This window comes from Perissodus microlepis, chromosome 10 (genome assembly GCF_051167445.1).
Source record: "Perissodus microlepis isolate ML-2025 ecotype Zambia chromosome 10, ASM5116744v1, whole genome shotgun sequence".
NCBI classification, from domain to species: Eukaryota; Metazoa; Chordata; class Actinopteri; order Cichliformes; family Cichlidae; genus Perissodus; species Perissodus microlepis.
Window position 1 is genome coordinate 6,499,167 of NC_140470.1, and position 21,154 is coordinate 6,520,320.

The 21,154-nt window shown below is 40.5% G+C and overlaps 1 protein-coding gene across 3 annotated transcripts in view; it reads left to right on the forward strand.

Annotated features, from left to right (window-relative positions):
• Positions 1-21,154, forward strand: part of cblb (Cbl proto-oncogene B, E3 ubiquitin protein ligase) — a 130,976-nt gene that overhangs the window by 102,223 nt on the left and 7,599 nt on the right. For all 3 annotated transcript variants that reach the window (XM_084941608.1, XM_084941607.1, XM_084941606.1), the window contains 3 exons: positions 15,807-15,941; positions 16,498-16,562; positions 20,993-21,106. In XM_084941608.1, coding sequence (XP_084797734.1) covers positions 15,807-15,941; positions 16,498-16,562; positions 20,993-21,106 — 314 coding nt within the window. The remainder of the gene's footprint in view (positions 1-15,806; positions 15,942-16,497; positions 16,563-20,992; positions 21,107-21,154) is intronic.

Below are 21,154 nucleotides of genomic sequence, written 5' to 3' on the forward strand. Positions count from 1 at the left end.
AATCCTTCCCATTATAAATAATTTCTCTTAACATACATAAATTATCCCACATCATTCATCCCTTGATTGCGCAAGTTTGTTCTTTTTCAGTGATAATATCTAACACATCCTCTAGTCTGTTCATAATTATTTTAGCAAAATTTTTATAATTTTAATTCATTATTGTTAATTGTCTATAATTATTAATGTTCTCTCTATCACCTTTCTTATATAATAAACACATAACTCCTGCTCCTTGTGCTAGCCGTGGCACGGTGGTTAGCACTGTTGCCGCACAGTTGCCTGTGTTCAATTCTGCCATCAGGCCGGGGTCTTTCTGTGTGGAGTTTGCATGTTCTCCCCGTGTTTGCATGGTCTCCCTCTGGGTACTCCGGCTTCCTCCCACCGTCCAAAGACATGCAGTTAGTGGAGTCCAAATTGCCCATAAGTGTGAATGTGAGCGCGAATGGTTGTCTGTCCCTGTGTGTTAGCCCTGCGACAGACTGGTGACCTGTCCAGGGTGTACCCCGCCTCTTGCCCTATGACAGCTGGGATAGGCTCCAGCGCCCCCTGCGACCCTGAAAAGGATAAGTGGAAGCGAATGGATGGATAACTCCTTCATAAAACGATTTACCCATTGTTCCTCTTTCTATTCCTTCGTTATAGTACTGAGTTAATAATTCAGACAGTTCTTTACTCACAAGTTTATAAAATTCAGAAGGGAGTCCATCCAAACCAGTTGATTAATTACTGATTCCACTTCCTCTCTTTTAATTTCCCCAACCGAGGTCTCATAAGTGACAGAATTTAATAGTTCAACTTCACTTAGAAGATTGTTAACAGTGTCACTGTTTGTAACTATGAGTGAAATATCTCCGAACAATAGTCCCTAATAACTTCTTCTAACTTCTAATCTTTTCCCTTCTTCTTTGAAAACTGACTTTCCATGTTTGTCCTTAATTGAGACAATGAAATCATTTCCACATTTCTTTTGATTATTTAGAATCATATAATCGCTATTCCCATGAAATTCAGTACATCTCAACATATTAAATAAAACTTCTCTGTTGACTCGATCAATGCTCTCCTTAAGAGACATCCTTTGATTTTCCTCCTCTTCTTGTTTCTCCTTCTTATTTCTTAAATATATATATATCTACTTACATCTTCATTGTATTTCATATTCTTAGCATGATTTAATTATCTCGCAAAGTTCCGAGAAAGAGGCAGTAAAAATTTGAAGATGTAATATTTTCTTAATTTCAGATTTAACTTCGGGCACAAGCAACCCGTCTGGTAACAAAGATGTATTCAGTTTCCAATAGTTCAAAAATTCGTGGGAGCAACAGGATATTGTTGCCATAACCACCATGTGATCAGAAAAGTCTGGGGGTTTTTTTGTTTTTGTTTTTGTTTTTTTTGTTTTTTTGTTGTCCCGTTTGGATCTTTAGCCATCAGAATTGTTGTCTTAAGGCCACGAAAGATGCCAAGCGGATTTATTTTACCAAGTGGATCATCATGGCCTTGCCATATTGGTCCATTTGATTGACCTTTATTATAATTATGTATTTATTTTATTTTCGGTTGCTACAAACGGGACAGACATGAGTGGGGGATAGGACAGGGAGAAAGAATGAAAGAAAGAGAGGGAGAGAAAGAAAAACAGAGGGGAGAAGAGACGGTCAGAAAGGGGGGAAGAAAGAAAGAAAAACAAACAAAACACCTGGATCACCTGTATGGAGAAAAAAAACAGAAGAGAAAGCAAACAAAAAAAAAGAGCAACATAATAAATACAGCACCATCACAATAAACTAGCTAGCAGTAGATAACAGTAGATACTAAATATTAAACGCTATTGTGCAGCAAGATAGACAGCACACAATGTGCTTTGAGGCAGCAGCCAAGAAAGGTGTAGTCCGCGTCTGTGAACACCCACGTGTACACCTGTGTGCACACCTGTGTGGATCAGCATGCTTGTATTCCAAAGGTTTCTCCATGTAACGATCTGCTAGGGAGTGTGGGGAGCCATAGCCCCGTCCCCCAGGGTATGAAGCAGGTATGGAGGAGATCCAGGCCCCAGACATCCAGAGGCCCCAGAGTACGAGGACCCGAGGAGGACCACCAAAAAGAGGGGGAACCGTGCCACCCTCATGGGAAGAGCTGAGTAGAGCCCCAAACGAGAGGTCACCCAGCAGCTACGGAGCAGAGGCGAGAGGGGGTTGCAGTTGCGTGCCCGCGGGCTCTGCCGGCAGCCAGCTGTGCCAGAGAGGACCGAGCTTCAGGCCCAGAGGCCAGAGGCCTGAAGGCACCCCACCCCCCGGAAGGGGCCCAGCCGAGCCACAGGCGCCAGGCCCCGCCAATCGCGGACACAAACGTGCATTCCCACCCCCATATACACAACCAAATACTCGGCACTCACCCAACGTGTAGACACACACAAATAGACACTGCACAGACAGTCACACTCCCCAAACATACTCTATATCCCAGGTCCAGGTACCCCCGCCCCCGGAGGGGCAAGCCGCACCTAGACCCAGGAGATGTTACCCTTCTCTCTGGGGTGGAGGCAAGCGGACCACCTCCTTATCTGCAGTAGCAGGGAGGCCCCGCATCCCAGACCCCAGTCTGACGGCCAGCACCTCCTCCCAGCCCCCCAGCCCTGACGGCTAACAGAACCGGGGTGAGTGAAGACCCCAAACCTCCCTACGCCCGCTCATATGTAGTGTTGCTGTGTGCTGTTCTAAAGTGCATTTAAAACATCAGAGAGCAGCACGGCTCCTCCCGAAAACCCTTACTATATGCATTTAAAATTGAGGGTAGGGCACCAGCGCCAGAGGTGGGTTGGAATACACCGAACATCCTCTGAATGCTGTAAAACGTGCCCACCCCCAAGGCCCTATATGTATGTGTTATGTGAGAGTGTGAGTAATGTGGATGTCTAGGTTGCAGAATAGTACAGGTGGCCAGAAGGGGACAGAGGGGGAGTGCCTCCCCTGCACCCTGGTGACATACCTGCACCCCAAGCCCTGCGTGTGTGGGTGGGTGTGGTAGAGTGGGAATAGGGAGGCAGCTGAGGATGGGGAGGGAAGAAAGTGAGGGGCAAGCGGCCCCTCCCTGGGGCCAGCTCCCCCGCTAACCCCAGTAGGCACCCCCACACTCTGGAACCCACCAGGGCAAGGGGGCCCAGGCCCATCCGGACCGGGGCCCGCAGCAGCAGCACCGACCAGCCCCACAGAGTCCGGGGCAGCCCACCCGACTCCACCCCAGAGAAAACTGCACCCACCCCATCATCCAAAAATCTCCCAAACTACACAAGACAATAGACACCCAGGTTGAGTTCATTCTCTACCTCTCCTATATCTCTCCCCCACCTGCAGAGTGAGCTCCTGTAGAGAGGAGACCACCTGCAAAGATATAACAACCTCCCCACCAGTTAGAGAGCCCCCAAGTTGGGCCGATGCACCAGAGGTCCCCTGCACTGGGGCTGAGCCCCCCTGCACCCACCCGCCCACAGCTCCGGTGACACAACAGCCAGGACCCAAGCCCCCAAGGCCCAGCCAGCACCCCAGACCGGGGGCAGAGCACCCCCAGACCCCCAAGCCTCCACGTCCATCCCGGACCCACCCAGGGGCAGCCAGGCTACCAGGCCAGTAACCAACATCCGCCAGCACAGACCCTCCCCCATCTCCGCTGTACGCAGCCACAAGGAAAACACCATCTAAGAGCCACCAGAGCCCCTAACCAGGTCATGGCCACATCCACTGGGTTAGGCCCTCCAGGGAAAATGTCCCTAGGGACTCCCCAGACGCCCTAAGGCCGCCCCCACCCCCATATCAACCACAATAGCGAAGGCAGGACCAAACCATGACCCCCCACCCCCACTAGGTGATGAAGCCGATCAAAGGGATTGATCAAATGTGATGGCAGAGGCTGTATCAAGACTAATGAGATCTATTAGATGGTTTTTATATTGGTTAGAATTAAGATTATTTTTATTTTTCCAGTTAATGAGGACCATTTTCTTGGCAATGCATAGGGCCGTAAAAACAACGTGGGCTGTCTTTATTTCTGCAGTGACCTCATCCAAGTTGCCCAGCAAGCATACTAAAGGGGAGGCTGGAATGTTACATTTCAGACACTTTGATAAGTTTTCACATATCTCACGCCAAAACTTCTGAACTGGTGGACAGAACCAAAGAGCGTGGATGTAATTGTCCGGTGTATTTGCTGTGCAGTGTGAGCAGTTGTTGGAAGGCGTATAGCCCATCTTGAACATCCTATGACCAGTATAGTGCACACTATGTAATATTTTGTATTGTATTAATTGCAAACTGGGATTTCTGATCCATTGAAAGGTTTTTAAGCATATCTGAGACCAAAGGTTTTGGTCTAAGCTGATCGATAAATCTGCTTCCCATTTTGCAATAGGAAGGGATATTGATTCATCTATTTTAGAAAGTGTTCTGTATATTTTAGACAATAATTTGGGGGGTTTTAGACTAAAAAATTGTACCACACTTGGTGGTGTTTGTAATTCAGCTTCACTGGGATTAAATTTCTTTTTTACTATGGATTTAATTTGTTGATATTCCAAAAATCGTTTCTTGTTGATCCCATATTGTGTAACTAGTCTGTCAAACGAAATAAAGTCTGTTCCTTCCAATATATGTTCCAAGTATTTAATTCCTTTGCAACTCCAATCTGGAAAGTTTATCATATTATTGTTTTGTAATATGTCCGGATTGTTCCAGATAGGTGTACGTTTGCATGGGATTAATGAAGACCCTGTCATTTTTAGAAACTCCCACCATGCTGTCAGAGAAGAGCTGATGTTGCTGCTTTTAAAGCATTCATGTCGTTTGATGTTTGAGCTGATAAATGGTAGGTCTGAAATTTCTAGGTTATTACATAGTGCCTGTTCTACATCTATCCAAGGTTCATCTAAAAGGGTGTGTTTAAACCATCTAGAGATGAACTGAAGCCTGTTGGCTAAAAAATAGTGATTAAAGTTAGGCAGATCTAATCCTCCTTTATCCTTGGTCTTTTGTAGTGTTTTTAAGCTGATACGTGGGGGTTTATCTTTCCAAAGGAATTTAGAAATATACGAGTCTAGAGATCTGAACCAATCTTGTGATGGCTTATTTGGGATCATTGAAAATAAATAGTTTATTTTTGGCAAGACTATCATTTTTATAGCGGCGACCCTTCCCATGAGTGATATGGGTAAAGATTTCCATCTAGCCAGATTGCCTTCTACTGTCTTTAAAAGTGGGATGTGGTTTAATTTAGTTAATTCTGAAAGCTTAGGAGAGACATTAATACCTAAATATTTTATATTTCCAGATTGCAGTGGGGAAGGAGAAGAATTATGGAAGGAGCAATTAATCGGAAGAACTGTAGATTTTGACCAGTTAATTGAATAATCTGAGACACTTGAGAAAGAATTTATCAATGCAATTACCCCAGAGAGATTGGTTTGTGAATTTTGGAGAAAAAGTAACACATCATTCGCATAAAGGCTGATTTTATGTTCTACATTCTTACATTTTATGCCCTTAATTGCTGCTAGTGGCTCAATAAAAATTGCAAACAGTGAAGGGGAGAGTGGGCATCCCTGTCTGGTGCCCCTCAGGAGACAGAAGCTGGAGGATGTTTGGTCATTTGTTCTGACACAAGCTGTTGGGGAGTTATATAATATTTTTAACCAGTTTATGAAAGAGGATCCAAAACCAAATTTGTGTAAAGTTGCAAATAGAAATTTCCAGTTAACTCTGTCAAATGCTTTTTCCGCATCTAAAGAAAATATTATGGTTTCAATGTTTTTACTGCATGAGTAGTCTATTAAATTAAGTAATCTACGTGTATTTGTTGATGAGTGCCTACCTTTTATGAAACCAGTTTGGTCAGGATGAATTAAAAGGGGGGGTTATTTTCTCTAATCTTTTTGAGAGAGCTTTGCAGATTATTTTAAGGTCTACATTAATAAGGGATATTGGACGATAGCTTGAAGGAAATACAGGGTCTTTTCCTGGTTTTAGTAAGAGACTGATATTTGCAGAGTTCATATTTGGTGGTAGTCTACCATTTTCTTTGATTTCCTGCAACATCCTGTGAAAAACTGGTGCCAGAATCGTCCAGAATTCTTTGTAAAAATCTGTTGGAAAACCGTCTGGACCTGGAGCCTTATTATTGGGCATACTTATCAGAGCTTCCTGGAGTTCACCTGGCGTCAGTGGCGAATCCAGTGCCATTGCTTGGGTGTCTAATAATTTTGGAAGAGTTATGTTGTCGAGAAATTGATCAATTTCATTTTTAGATGGGTTTATTTGTGGTGTATATAAAGTTTCATAGAAATCCCTAAAAAATGTGTTTATTTTTTTAAGATCATATATTGTATTCCCAGATAAATCTTTAACAGCACATATAGTTGTTTTTTCTTTATTGATTTTTAACTGGTTAGCAAGAAATTGTCCGGATTTGTTACCGTGTTCATAATTTTGCAGGCAAAGTCTTTGTCCTAAGAATTTAGTCTTTTTTTTAATAATTTCATTTAATTCTAGTTTTGTCTTGCGTATTTTGTTTAATATTTCTTGATCTTGGTGTGACACATAGGCTTTTTCTAAGAATTTGATGTTTTTTTCTAGTTCCTGAATATTTTTGTTTTCTTCTTTCTTCTTATGTGATGAGAAAGAGATTATTTTACCTCTCATCACGGCTTTCCCTGCTTCCCAGAGGACAGATGCTGATGTTCCAGGAATGTCATTAAAGCCTAAATATAGAGTCCATTCTTTTTTAAAGTATTTGATAAACTCTTCGTCTTTGAGCAGTGATGTATTAAATCTCCAGTTTTTACTTGGTGTAGTATTATTCTTCTGTATTAGTGTTAAAGATACAGGAGCATGATCGCTGACAGCTATAGGATGAATCTCAGTGTCTGAAATGTTACTCAGCAGTGAGCTGCTGACCAGAAAATAATCCAGACGAGAGTAGGAGTGATGAACATGTGAGAAGAAAGAATATTCCTTACTGTTGGGGTGAAGGGATGAAAAGTCTGTTAAGAATGTGTCATATTTAAGACTTTGAATGTTAGATGATATGTAAAGTCTATCAATCCTTGTTTTGGTTAATGAGTCGAACCTAGTGTAATGTATGGTATGGGGATGCAAGACTCTGTACAGATCACTAAGTGCTGCTTCCTTACAAATTTGAACCAACAATTTACTTTCTCGAGATTCTCTAACCTCAACATTGGATATCCTGTCAGTTGCTTCAGTAGCAATATTAAAATCTCCACATAAAAAAAATATTAAAACCAATCTCTTAACAAATACATAATTTTTTTCAGCAATTGCATCTTTTTCGTTCGATCAGGTGCGTTATATACATTAATAATATGCAACTTTTTCCTGTAATAACAGCAATCAACAAGGAGGAGTTGTCCCGGTATTATGTCTCTTCTTTTGATTATATTCACCGTATCCTTTTGAAGAAAATACCCACTCCGTCAGAGCTGTCTTCCCCTATTGATATTATTGAATGGCCAGGGTTCCACACTTTATTTAATTCATTTATATCCGCATGTATTTTTAATCTCATCTCTTGAAGGCACAAAATATCATAGTGTAGCCGTTTTAAGAAATCAGCCTTCGTTCCTCTGCTCTTTTCTGTTCTATCTTGCCATGTCCAGGTGTTTGCCATCAAGGAATTGTTAGCCAAATGGCTGAGAAATTTGCATACTCTGTTTACACTAGTTACTTTTAATCAGATCAGGGCTAGAGAAAAGTTTGAAAGTCAGCAATTCATATACACCTTTCCTGTGTTTGTGATGTTTGGAGAGTCATGTAAATTTATGTCATCTGTGAAACAATTAGAAAAGTCACACCAATGACCACCTTAACTTAAAAAACACACTGAACTTTTCAGGCAAAATTGCCTGACTGTTTTATCAGGTGTTTTCTGCGTTCCATCGCTGATCCCCTCGTAGATGACACAGAGCCTCGCTCTGCAAGTCACTAAGTTGGAGCTTGTCACGCCCTTGTTGGAGGAGGGTGCTTTTTCACCCCTCACTCTCTCGTTCCAACGCAGCTGTAGGATGAAAGGGCAGAGCACGCCATACACCCTTGTCGTCTTCCTCAGCGTCTAACGTAGGGATCTTTCTTAACCTTTTTGGTTATTGCTGTGGCTCTGGAATCTTCTCGTTATGACTACTGTGACCCCAAACGACAGGACTCTTGACCTTAACCACTGTCTGGGTTGTCAGCTTTACGTGGACTGGTCTCAGTCTGGAGATTCTACCCTTCGGATGATTTCTTCCAGCAATACTCTGGCTACTGCAGCTGTATGTCCTCACTAGAAGGAAAAACTTCTAACTATTTTGAAAGCATCAATCATCATCATCAGCATTTTACTTTCTGTTCAGTGAACTTCACATGTGGGTTATCAAAAGCTTATCTGTACTAGTGATGTTCAATACTCGAGAATAACTTTACTGGCTCGTGAATCATGATTCACAAGCCCAACTGACTCACTGACTCATCCCTGTTGCTGTTAGCAAACTAATTTCATTAGTAGAAATATATCTAGCTTATAATTAAAATTGTGTGAGGAAAAAAACAACAGCCAGTTTCTTAACAAAAACATTTCTGCTCTGAACTGGAAGAAAAAACCCTGAGTAGAAAGCTCACATCAAGACAATAGCTCCTCAGTTCACAGTAGCATCGCTCTGCTAACATGCTAACAGCACATTTGAGTTACTCACCCCCTCCCTTCCTGTGCTGAATCGTAGCGTAAGCGAATCACTCAGGACTCACTCACCCCCTCCCTCCTGGCTCACAGCTTCTTCTTCTTCCTCTTGGTTGGCAACCAGAATTAAGGAGCATTACCGCCCCCTGGCACACAGCTCAGTGGACATTTAGATGAGAAAATATATATTTGACACATTTGAGGAAAATACTAATAAAATAAAATAAAAATAAATAAAATAAATGTTCCCTTTAGAAATCTTTTTTTTTTTTGCTCTTTTATTTGAGCAAAAATAGTTGTTTTTCTTTTTCAGTCACTCATCTTAGCAGTAGGATTTACATGAAAAGAGAAACAAATTAAGTTTGAGTGAAAATGTACATTTTTTGCACTCTCTGGTCAACTGACTCAGTGACTCAAATGACTCAAAAACCCGATTCACTTTGGTGAGTGACTCATTCAAACCCGATTCAGTAAAAAGAATCGAATTTACCATCACTAATCTGTACCACCTGTAGAGTTTTAATACCTGTACATGAATTGTCAGTCACACAAATCATAGAAAAAAATAATTGAAAATCATAGAAATATCACGAAATAGTTTTAGAGTAAGCCTGGAATCCCTCCTTTTGACACATGGTCCTTCCCATGTGGCAATTTACCATAATTAGGAGAATGAGGAAAAGAAAAAGGTCAGGTACATTATTTCTTAGGCAGTATCAGGGCTGGAGTGAACCTCTGGAGTAGCTTCACTCTGGGCCTGTAAACCTGTGCTAGGAAATGAAATTAGCATGGTTTTCATGTTAATTCTACTTAACTACTGGTTTTGCCATCGCATCTGCTCTGTAATTGCCTAGAAAACAGAATCTTGAGTTAATATAAACTTCACATTTACAAACAACTGTAGGTCAGAGGAGTAATAAGGCATCCAGCACTGCAGCCACAAGTTTGTCATGTGCAATGGATTTTCCTGAATCAGTAAAAAAAGTTATTGTTCCCATAATATGCCCAAATCATGGATCATCCCGTGTTTATTTAGAATTAGGTATAGTGACTGGTCATAAGTAATGTCACTCACTTGTTTCAATGTTATGAGCTCAGCAAGTTGAGATAAATACTGATATAATAATTAGCCCAATGCTAAGATGTTCTGTGATTACTTCACATCCTGCTTTATTTTTACTGTCTGTGTGATGCCAAATCCTCCACAAAGACCTTCAGGAAAAAAACAACATTAGCCAGTTATGCATCCTGTAGATCAGATCTGGACAAATATTTTCTAGAAATAGCTGCAACAAAATCATGTGGTTAGCCATCAGCTCCTGTGAAATAAGTTATTCTGGGTTTAACACAGTACATTCTTCAACTGTGACATTTGGCATTTTCCAACAATACATTATGGCATCATGAACAACAAAGCTAGTAAATACATAGATTTCTCTACAAGAATCAGTTACACTGAAAGTGGCAGTTAAGGGTTGAGTCTGCACGGCCCACAAGCTTATGTGAACCTAGATAGTCTTCCCATCTCTGGTCACTGCCCGCTCCTGCAAAACAAAACCAAACAACGCACAAACATCCACCCTTTTCTAACTGTTTTGGTGAATTGTTTAACAGCATTTACTAATCCTAAACTTGGTGCAGTCTTTAATCTCAGTTTCATGTCAGTCAAAGCTTTATTTACATTATCAGTCTGTCACAGTCCAGTCAGTCCCTTCACATTTGTCATTGCTGAGAGTGGAGCCTCTCGCGCACATATTTGAGTATCCACTAATAGCAATACGATGTCATATCAAAAAAAGAAAAAACAATTCTTTATGATTTTGGAATGGATTGAATCGCTACAACCTTTTTACACAGAGGGACTTACTGTCGCGTGAGATCACGTGTCCCAGACGAGTGAATTTCTCCAAAGCCCATTGTAATCTGAAGAATCACACTTTGCAAATGTTTCCAGTAAGAATATTTCATAGCGCTTTCGTATCAATCTTGCAGGCCTGCTGAAAAGAGAGCTGATTGTTAAATCATCAGCACACAAAATATCATGCCCTGGAGGGGTGACACCTGACAGGTTTTATTTAAGTGCACTGTTACAAAAAACCCCTCAAACATTAGGCCTAGTTTTAGGACATGTCCAAGCATAAGGCTGTCATTCTCTTAGAAAGAGAAAACAGACCCAAACTGACTTATAGGATCAGCCTAACACTAAAACAAAACAAAAACGTCAGCCAGATAAATCACAGAAAAAATGTGTTTTTCTGGTGGAACAATATGGTGTGAGGATTAGAACTTCAGGTGCCATGAGATGCAGTAGTGCATTCACTGTTTCTGGCTTTATTTGTTATTTATGCTTACTTGGTCTGAACTCAGACTTAAGACTCACTACCCCTCATTTCCCCCGCATCATATCCACTGGTTGCCCACAAGTGCTCCGAGATGTCACACAGTTCTGGAGAGTCTGGGGTCAACTGGCATAGTTCCACCAGATAAATTTTTGTTAGCAGCTGCACAGTTCACACAACACTAATGTTTACTGTCAGATGCTTCCTAAACACCTCATTGCAATGTTTCATCCCTGGAATGTGAGTTTCTTCCTCAGGTCTGTACTGTTGCACTAATCATAAACCCAATCATTTTATTTAGCATTTAAAATAAAAATGTGTGAGATGATGTCATGTATTTCACTTGACAAAGCAAGTTTGTTCCCATATAATCAGGTGTGTGTGTATGTCTATGTGCAAGCTTCACGTACATCAGAAACCGGAAACTCAGTCTGTTAGTCTCCACTCATTTGCAACATTCTGCTCACTTGTGTTATAATTAAATGATCGTTCCCTGATCTAATAACAATCAACTAATTTACATATCAATTCATAACCCACTAAGTTGACAGGACAAGATGATAACAGCTGGTTTGCAATCTTTAATCAGTCCCACATCGTATTTAGACTTGGCCCACAGGCCGTCAGGCACCTCTGATCAACAGTGGGATCAAACAGTTCAAATGAGCAAACAGTGAACAGTATAACAATAGACAGCATAACTGTTTTATAAGCAATCATTTTTTAGGGAGAACAACACTTTTGGGTCCTCCCTGACTTGCCAATCACAAGCTCTTTTACAATTGTGCACAAATCTGCCCAGGTCTTCCCACCTGTAGTCAGCATACCTAGCAAGGAAGATGTGTGGGGTGGATGCATCCATTATAAATAACCTTTTGTTCTTTAGTGAGGGAAATCGCAAGTGCAGCAAATGTAAAGCTCTAAAATAAGCATTTCATTGTTAGTTTATCATGTTCAACTCTTTACCACTCCTCCTCATGTCTCTCATCAGGGCTCTGCGAAGCACAGTGAAAAGTGCAGTGCAGGCCATCAGCGGCCAAAAAAAGGCATCTGGAGGCATGCAGTCACGTGCTGTTTGTAAAAAAAAAAAAAAAAAAAAAACTTTCAGTGAGCGGCCCTGCCCCCAGCTTCCATTCATACACGAAGGCAGGGGTCACAGGGCTGTATTTCACCATTGCATAGTCACACTCTGACTGTGTGATTGTAATGCCATCATGGCAGGAGATCAAATTTATGTTTAATTTACACATTAAGTAAATTTACTGGACATGAGTCTGACAAAACTTTTAACTTTTGGCCCTGTCCGTCAATACAGGACAGAGGAATGGTGAAATTATCTCTTTGAACATGGCCTGTTGCAGAGACAGTGTGGGTGTACCTTCTAATGTTGGCTGGAATTTCAGGGTGAGAGTGTAACACAGAGTGGCTCCGTAGTCTACAAGAAATTTCACCTTCTCACCACACACAGACATTGTATACATAGGCAGAGATTTATAGGCTTTGTTTGTAAAATGCACATATTTGCCCTTTGGATGGCATGAAATGTGTTCTAAGTGTGGCTTCTTGCAGCAGTCTCTGTGTTTGTGTATGTGTGTGTGTGGAGCACTTTTTTTCCGTAGCACTTGTTAGCAAAGCCTTCTTCATTGCGTCAGCATGTCTGTGTGCGTCCGTGTTTGTGTGTGGCTCTTGTATCACTCCTCACTGTATCAGTGTGTGTATATATGTAAGTTTGTGTTTTTGCGTCACTTCCCTGTTCTGGCGTCTTGGGAAAACCATGGCCTGAAGCGTCCCCTGGGGTCCTGCCCTGCTCCTCTTAGTCTGCTTGCAGCCACCACTGCTGCTGGTCACTGTCCTGTCCACCCTGGTTCTGGTTCTCCCTCACTCCTCCTTTTTCACATTTTTTTCTTCCACTTTTTTTTCCCTTCCAAAACTGCTTTCTCTTCTCTCCACCCATACTTTCAAACACCTCTCTTTCATCATTCATTCAATACACATCAACTGACTTAACCACTTTCTTTTTCAACATTTCTTTTTCTTTCTCACAACATATTTCATGCTTTCTTTCAACATTTTTTACCATTGAGTCAAAGACTGAGTTCTCACCTTGGTCACCCGGTGGAGCGTGCGTGACAGTCCACGCCCCAGCCCTTAACTCGGCCGTGCTGACTGTCATCCCATGTTATTCGGTAAGCGTCCTTAGCAAAGCCTTTTGCCTTCTACGGACCAAACATGCTAAAATACCGCCGCCTAACGCCAGTCCCCCGGCGCCTAGGGTTTTTTTCTGCAGACTCTAAGCTACTCGGCTGACCTCCCATGAGCCACTGCCCCAGGGGCCATTAGATCCTGTGTGTAGCTGAGACCTCATGAAATTGCTCCGTACTTAAGCCCAGAACTTCTCCGTGAAATATCACGGAGGTGCGCCATGACTCACCCACCCTTTGGCCTGACCAAACAGAGAACCCAAGTGACTTATACATCCATATATGACATAGGTTGGACTCAGCTCACCAGTGCAGATTCTCCCCTAGTTCTTTTGGATGATCTCGGTGTGTCGCTGAGGACTCGCCTCACAACTCCCCCTTTTTGAAGCTTTAGTGGGACCGAGGATTGACTTTTTCCCTTGGGGTGATCAGCCATCTTTGGAGTGCCCACACTCGGAGCATCCTGTTTGTGATGCCAAGCTTGTCATGGAATTTTGTAAATAAAGTCTGCAACACGGAAAGACCTGTGGTCAAGCTATTTATTACTGCGCAGGAGAGCCAACACACACATCAAACATCACAGTTCACAGTCGTGCCAGCTCTACCCTTGGGGTGTCTCAGCTCCTCTTTTATACCCCCTCCCCACACACAACTTTCTGTATCTTTTAGTTACAACAGGCTTCTGTCCCATGGGCAGTGGCTGGGCAGAGCATCTTCCACTATCTTTTCCCAGGAAGCTCCTGGCACCTGTCATCTTGGGAGTTTCGTCCTTCTACGCCCTAACAGTTAGCAGATAACATAGTGAAACATCATTAGGCCTAGCTAAGCAGTTCTTTACGAGGTCATACTGACACACACTTGCTTCATCTTAAGCAGGCAAAGGTTATACAAAAATCATACACTAAGATTCTAAACACATAAATCTAAATGTGAGGATAAACTAGAATTTTCCATAACAGGGAGTATATATGAAACTCTTCTTTTGTTTTCTCTGTGGTTTCAGATCTTTTACCAATGATGTCTACAGGTTAAGGCAAATCTGATGGTTAGAAACTGCCAAAAGTAATGGCTGAATGATAATAGCCTTTTAGCTGCAGTAAGAATTAGATTAGATATTCTGTGTATCCAGATGTACTGGAGGCAGGAGATAAAGCTGATACTTCTGAAGAAGATTTAACCCAAAGGGGAGGCTCAAACTGAAAAAGTATTGTGTGATTGATGTACATATACTTTCAAATGTTGGCATCTGCCTTCCACTGAAACCAAAATTGAGTACTTTGGCATCAACTCAAACCACTGTGTTTGGAGGAAGAGAAATGCTGAGTATGACCCAAATAACACCAGTCCCACAGTCAAGTAAGAGGTGGAAACATTATGCTTTGGGGCAGTTTGTCTAAGGGTAGAGGATGACTTCACTACATTGACAGGGAAAAGGACCAGACCATGTTTCTTTTTACTATAGAAAGTAAAATGTTGGATGAGAACCTCCTTCCCTCAACCAAATCACTAAAGATGGGCCGTGTATGGCAGCGGTCCCCAACCTTTTTTGCACCACGGACCGGTTTAATGTCAGATAATATTTTCATGGACCAGCCTTTAAGGTAAAATGATATGACCAAGACAAAAACTGTGGTATTTTGTAAATATAGTAATAAACACAAATTCACTGTGTAGTTGTGTCCTCCTCTCTGCCCCTTAATGCTCTCTGGTCGCTATGGTAATGTGTAAATATTTCTTTCAAAATAAGACACACAACTACAACACGGGAAAAGTTAACAATAAAAACCCTGAAAACCATAAATTTGACACCCAAGCATCAACTCTCGTAGCCCGGTACCAGACCACTCACGGACCTGTACCGGTCTGTGGCCCGAGGGTTGGGGACCGCTGGTGTATGGGACTTGTGGCTATAGAGTGGCTATAGAAGAAGGTTGTGAAGTGGCCTTGTCAGTCTCCTGACCTCATTACTATAGCGAGCTGAAGCTTGAAGTTGCCAACCAGGCAACCAAGAAACCTAAAAGACCAAAATCCCACCTGAGAGATATGAAAACCTGATAATAAGAAATTATGCCAAGAAAGTTAGTATTCTTGACCAAGTACTAAAACAAGTATTTGATCTTGTGGAGCAAAACCTAATTTCACTCAATGACATGCAAATCTGTTTATAATAACTTTTGAGGGGGTTTTAACTCTTGTTTTTTCTGGGTTGTTTTTTTGGTTGAATTCTGTCTCTATGCAATTAGAGACTATTCATTGTTTTGGAAATGAATAAACTTACAAAGTGGCTTACAAACTTACAAAGTAGCTCGAATAATTATTTCTCCGACTGTATCTAAACTTTCCTTGGTCTGACAAACCTAACCAACATAATAAGACATCTTGAACAATTTTTGAGAGAAATACACCCCTTTGACAGGAGCAAACCTCTGACAGAAAAAGGGTTAGAAAGGGCTTTTGCATAAGATTCCCTCTTATAATTAACCATTAGACAAACTAGCTAATGTAGTCAAAGGTTGTTTTGACACATCAAATGTCATCTTTGCAGATCCTCCAACCCTTTTTGCAGCCCTGTGTTAGAACAACATCAAGGGGCAATGGAAGGACCAGAGGGCAACTATCACATTCCTTCATCCAGTCTGTGCCTGAGTCAGACTCCTGTCTGCATCACTGTAGCAAGCAGGTATTGGTCTTCACACACATGGTATATTGTTAGTTCCATAGGTAGTTGGTCAAAGACATAATTTTTGTAGTTTTGCCTCTATTCACCACCACAGTGAATGAAACATTCAAAAAGATAAAATTGATTGAATGCAGATTTTCAGCTGTAACTCAAGACTTTTAACAAAAATGTTTAGCGATTTTTGCCTTTAGAACAGCAGTCATTCTTCATGACATAGATTCAGCAGTGTATTGGAATCAGGCAAAACACCAGAAGGACAAAACATCAGCTACTGGTAGACAGAGCAGTTGCCCAAGACTTGTCTTCACCTTTCACCTTGCTTCTCCAGCTCCTCTCTCCGCCCTTAGTATTTCTCCAGCTTCTCACGTTCTTCTTCACATTGTTCTTCCTGATGTAGCTATCACTTTATATAGCTACATCTATTATTACGGCCTTCTTCCTCTGCTTGTCCACCACTACTATGTCCAGTTGGTATGCCTTCAACAGTTTTCTGTCTGTATGTCATTAGAGTTTAGTTGGGGTGCTGTGATTCAGTTACATTTTGTTGCTCATGCAGGTCCTTGGAAAATAGCCCTCCAGAGCTGTCCTTTGAGGAGGAGAAGCCCTGGTGCCTTGAGCCTGGTGAGTCTTTCAAGTGTTAATTAATTTACATTTTTGGCTCATATATTGTTGTTATAAGCAGGCCAGGCTACATCGTTTTTTCATGTTTTGATTAAGGGACCCGTTGAGGCAGAAATTACCTTCTGTATATTTAAAATAAAAGAGTACAAGAAAACTTTCTGGAGAAATTGTGGTGGGATTGTTGCTACTGGCAGACTAGGTCTGGGGCTATTGGTGGCACTAAAAACCTTGTTGCTACAGTTTGTTGCTGTAAAGTGAAAACAGGCATACCTAATAAAGAGGCAGACATTTTAAAAATGGCATATGTGCACCTTACCCATACTGTATAATCATAATGGGAAACTGAGAAACAAAGCAGCCCCAGACCATCACACTATGACCCCTATATTTTACTGTTGGTTGATGTTCCTTTTCTGAAATGCTTCTAAGAAGAAAACCATATATCACTTGACATGTTTTCTTGACTTTTTTTTTAACAAATACTACCATCAGATTAAATTTGAAAACGATAACTAAAATGCTAACAAAAAGATAGACAGACAAACAAATAAACCAAACTGATTACATACTCCCTCCCTTTGGGGCAACAATGATCTTTTTTTTACAATGTAAGATGGAATTTAACATAGACTGAGTGGCACACTGCTTAAACCTTGTATAGAGTACATGCATAGTTTAATGGGGAACTACAAGTACTGGAATTACCACTCATTTTTGTTTGTATCTTTCTTTGTCTCTGTCTATGTACACTACATTATCAACTGTGCCTGTTTTTGTTCTCTGCATTACCATTTTACCAGTTCTAAACCAAGCTTAGTGATGTGTGACTCACCATTCATTTCACTGGTGACTAATTTATTTTTACAATTTTGGCAAATGTTCTAGTGCACAGGCCCAATAGCACATTTATGTAACACAAGCACCTGTGGAAATTTCTAACATGTCAGGGCCTAACATTCTTGACTCCAAAGAAAGGTATGGCTTGTCTCATCATTTCTGCCAGTTTTAGGGTAATTCCGATATTTGTGTACATCCTTTTTTGTGACGTCAAAATGCAAGAGAGTTAACAACTCTTAATTAATATCTTTTGGATCTTTTTAGTCTGGTGGTTCTCTTTTACAGAGCTTACAGAGCTTGTAAGCAAAGCCCTGTCTTCCTTGGACATTGGATCAGGCCTTTGACACTGATGTGGTTCAGCATCTCAGCAAAAAGAAATCATCCTTTTGATGTCAGTAAATTGTGAATGTCTAAACATTTCCACACCAGGTCAGTCAAATACATATAGCAGTTTAGCCCGTCCAAAAGGCGGTAACTTTTATTTGTTTAAATCTCGCAACAGTTTAGGTAAAGATAACCTTTAAAACCTTGGATAATCAATGCTTAGTATTTCAGCTTTTGATAACTCATCTTGTGTGTTCCCAAGGACTTGGAACATTGGTTTGAGACTGCTCAGTAACTTGAGCAGACTGCAGTGTTGACTCTTTCAAGAATTTTTGAGATGAAAGGAAGGCTGGAGATTGGCCTATAATTAGCTAAGACCCCTGGGTCAAGAGATGGCTTTTTAAGTAACAGGTTAACTACTGCCAGCTTGAAGGCCTGTGATTAGGGGTGGGTTTTAATAATCGATTCATCGATTAAAATCGATTCTGGCTTGGATAACGTGATATCGATTCATTAAAATCCTGAATCGACTTTTTTTTTATATATAAATGTATTTTGCCCAAAATTCCAGAATCTCAGGTGAAACGTCACAAAATTTTGACAACCACCAAACATTTAAAACAGTAAATGAGAGCACAAAGACGTAAACACAAAGCCCGGACCATGGATCAGAATCAGTGAGATGTCGCCTTTCTCACCCGACGACATGGACACGGTCGGGGCTGAAAGCCGACAGCTCACTGATTCTGATGTTTCGGCGGGTCCGCGCTTTGTGTTTATGCCCTTTTTGCGCTGATTCTAAAGCTGTTAGTTTTATCTCTCTCCAAACAATATTGACCGAACCAGCAGCAAAAGAAGATCCAAACTAAGCTTCACATAAACATCGTCATGGACTCCCTCTTACTTTTACTGTTTTGCTTCCACCACGATAAAATCACACTTCATGCACAGCTCTCTCTCTCTCTTTCTCAGTGTACTTCAAGAACAGTTTTCCGTCTATCCCCGAAATCTGTTTTCTGCATTATTCGCTTGCTTGTTACGCACAAGACTAGCGTTATTTACAGCGCTGTCGGCCGATGTTTTTTTTACCTTTTACTAGTTTCTGCCGTTCAATTGGCTTCTGAACAAATTTAAACTTTTTAAAATTATACAAAATGCAAAACGCTTAGCTGTGTCTCTAATAAAACCGCTGTAACTTCAGATGTAAGGTTCATAGGTTGATTAATGGTTTCCTTTCGTTTTTGATGTACTGCAGAATATTTTTATAAAATCCCAGGCCAGGAAAATCACCTTCATGTTTTTCTGTGTTTTATCTTCAGCTACTTTGACACAAAGGCATCTGCTGTGATGCTTACACCTTTGATAAAGTCTTGCGAGTGTCAGCTTCCTTTTTATAGATACAAAAATATGTAAATGTACTGAGGCAAAATTTCCCAGATTCAAATGGAATTGAATCGAATAGAATTGAATTGAATCGTGGATCGAATCGATTCAGGACATTGTGAATCGGAATCGAATCGATTCTAGAAATCAGTGACGATACCCAGCCCTACCTGTGATACATAGCCGATTATTAGAGCTAGGTTCATCATATTTAAGATTGAAGCATTAATTAATGGTAGGACTTCTTGAGCAGTACAGTAGGAGCAGTAGGAATGGGGTCTAAAAAACAGTAATAACTTCTTGGTTTGGAAGAAGTAATTACTGAAGTTAACTTGAAAAAGGGTACATAAACATCAGTGGTATTGAGAGTAACTGTACGTTATTTCTGTGAGATGATTATGATTAATTTTTTCTCTAATGGTTAAAATTTGATTAGTGAATAAATCTATGAAGTCATTACTATTTAATGTTAAAGGAATGCTTGGTTCATCATATGTGTGTGTGTGTGTGTGTGTATATATATATATATATATATATATACATATATATATACATATATATACATATACATATATATAATTTAGTGTAGTGTAATTTTAGCTTGCATCCAGATGGGTGTGGTCTGCTTTTTAAACAATCCCAGTATGGAAAAGAAAGAACTGACAGCTGGAGCATCTTAAAAAACAGATTTTAAAACTCACCAATGGAAAAATTAAAGGCTACAATAATTTGTATGTCGATTTGTTTATGTCTATTTATAGAGCTCCATTTCATTTTAGCGAACACATTTTATCTATTGTCACATAAGATCCTGTTTGACCTGAGACATGAAAAAATAACAAACATAATGATTTACTTCCATTTTATGAAAAGTACTGATGATTGCAAGAAAAATCGTAACAGCTAGGATTTATATATAACAATAACAACCATTCAATCCCACATTGTTGTGAGAGGAGAAAGACAGGATAAAAGACATGCTGTGGAAGAGAGCCAGAGATTAATAACTAGTAAGGTGTAAACACATTGTGAGAAAGGTGATTGAAGAAGAAAACTCAGTGCTGTAAGATAATTACACTTCACAAGATATCTTGGAATAAGAAAAAATATCTAGACTTTAGACAAGTGAGAAATATCTTAAAAGAAGTGTTGAGACACTCATTCCAAGTACTTTATTAAGTCAAATAAACTCAAAACTGGCCCATCAATGCTTCTTTCAGCATCACTTCTTTCTCACTTTGAGAGGATGATTATTGTGGTCACCAGTCTTTCACAAGGGTAACAACCATTCTCACTATTGATAATTTAGAATCAATCAACCAATTAACCTAACTCAGTTAAGTGCATGTCTTTGGACTGTGGAAGAGAGCCCATAGGAAGAGGCCCAAGTCAGATGGTGGAGTCAAACCCAGGACCTTCTTGCTGTGAAGTAGCAGTGTTAACCACTGCACAATTTTCTTGACTGTGTGTTAAAGTTTGAACAACAAAAGTTTAAGTGTGGGAATTATTACTAAAAATGGTTGTAAGATAACAGTGTCATCTCAAACAGTTTGTTGGTGATATGCATGTAAAGTAACTAATTTTATTATTTATAAACTAAATAAGAAACAAAAGACATTCTCAAAACAAGATTAATAATTTTATTCTTTGTGTTCTTAGTATTTCACTGAATCAGCATTCACACCAATAATAAACAAAATGACCAACAGCAATAGCATATATTGCTTTGGAACAATCCATTAACTTGCTTCATGAACAGTAAAATAAAAAATCTAGATCCTAACTAAATGACATGTCTTACCATACCTTATTCAATGAAACTTAAAAAAATATAAATTAATTTAGAAAGAAAAGAAAGCTGTTTGAACGTTTCTTTGCTTCCACAGGTGGATGTTCAGAATCCATCGGTGGGTTAGTCTCGGGGGCAGCACATACTACCCTCTGCCCCTTCAACATCCAAAAGACACCATCTGACTATGACTTTCTACTTCCCCAACCAGGTAGCCCTCCCTAACAGTGCATGTACCTCCTCTCACTCAGCCATAGCT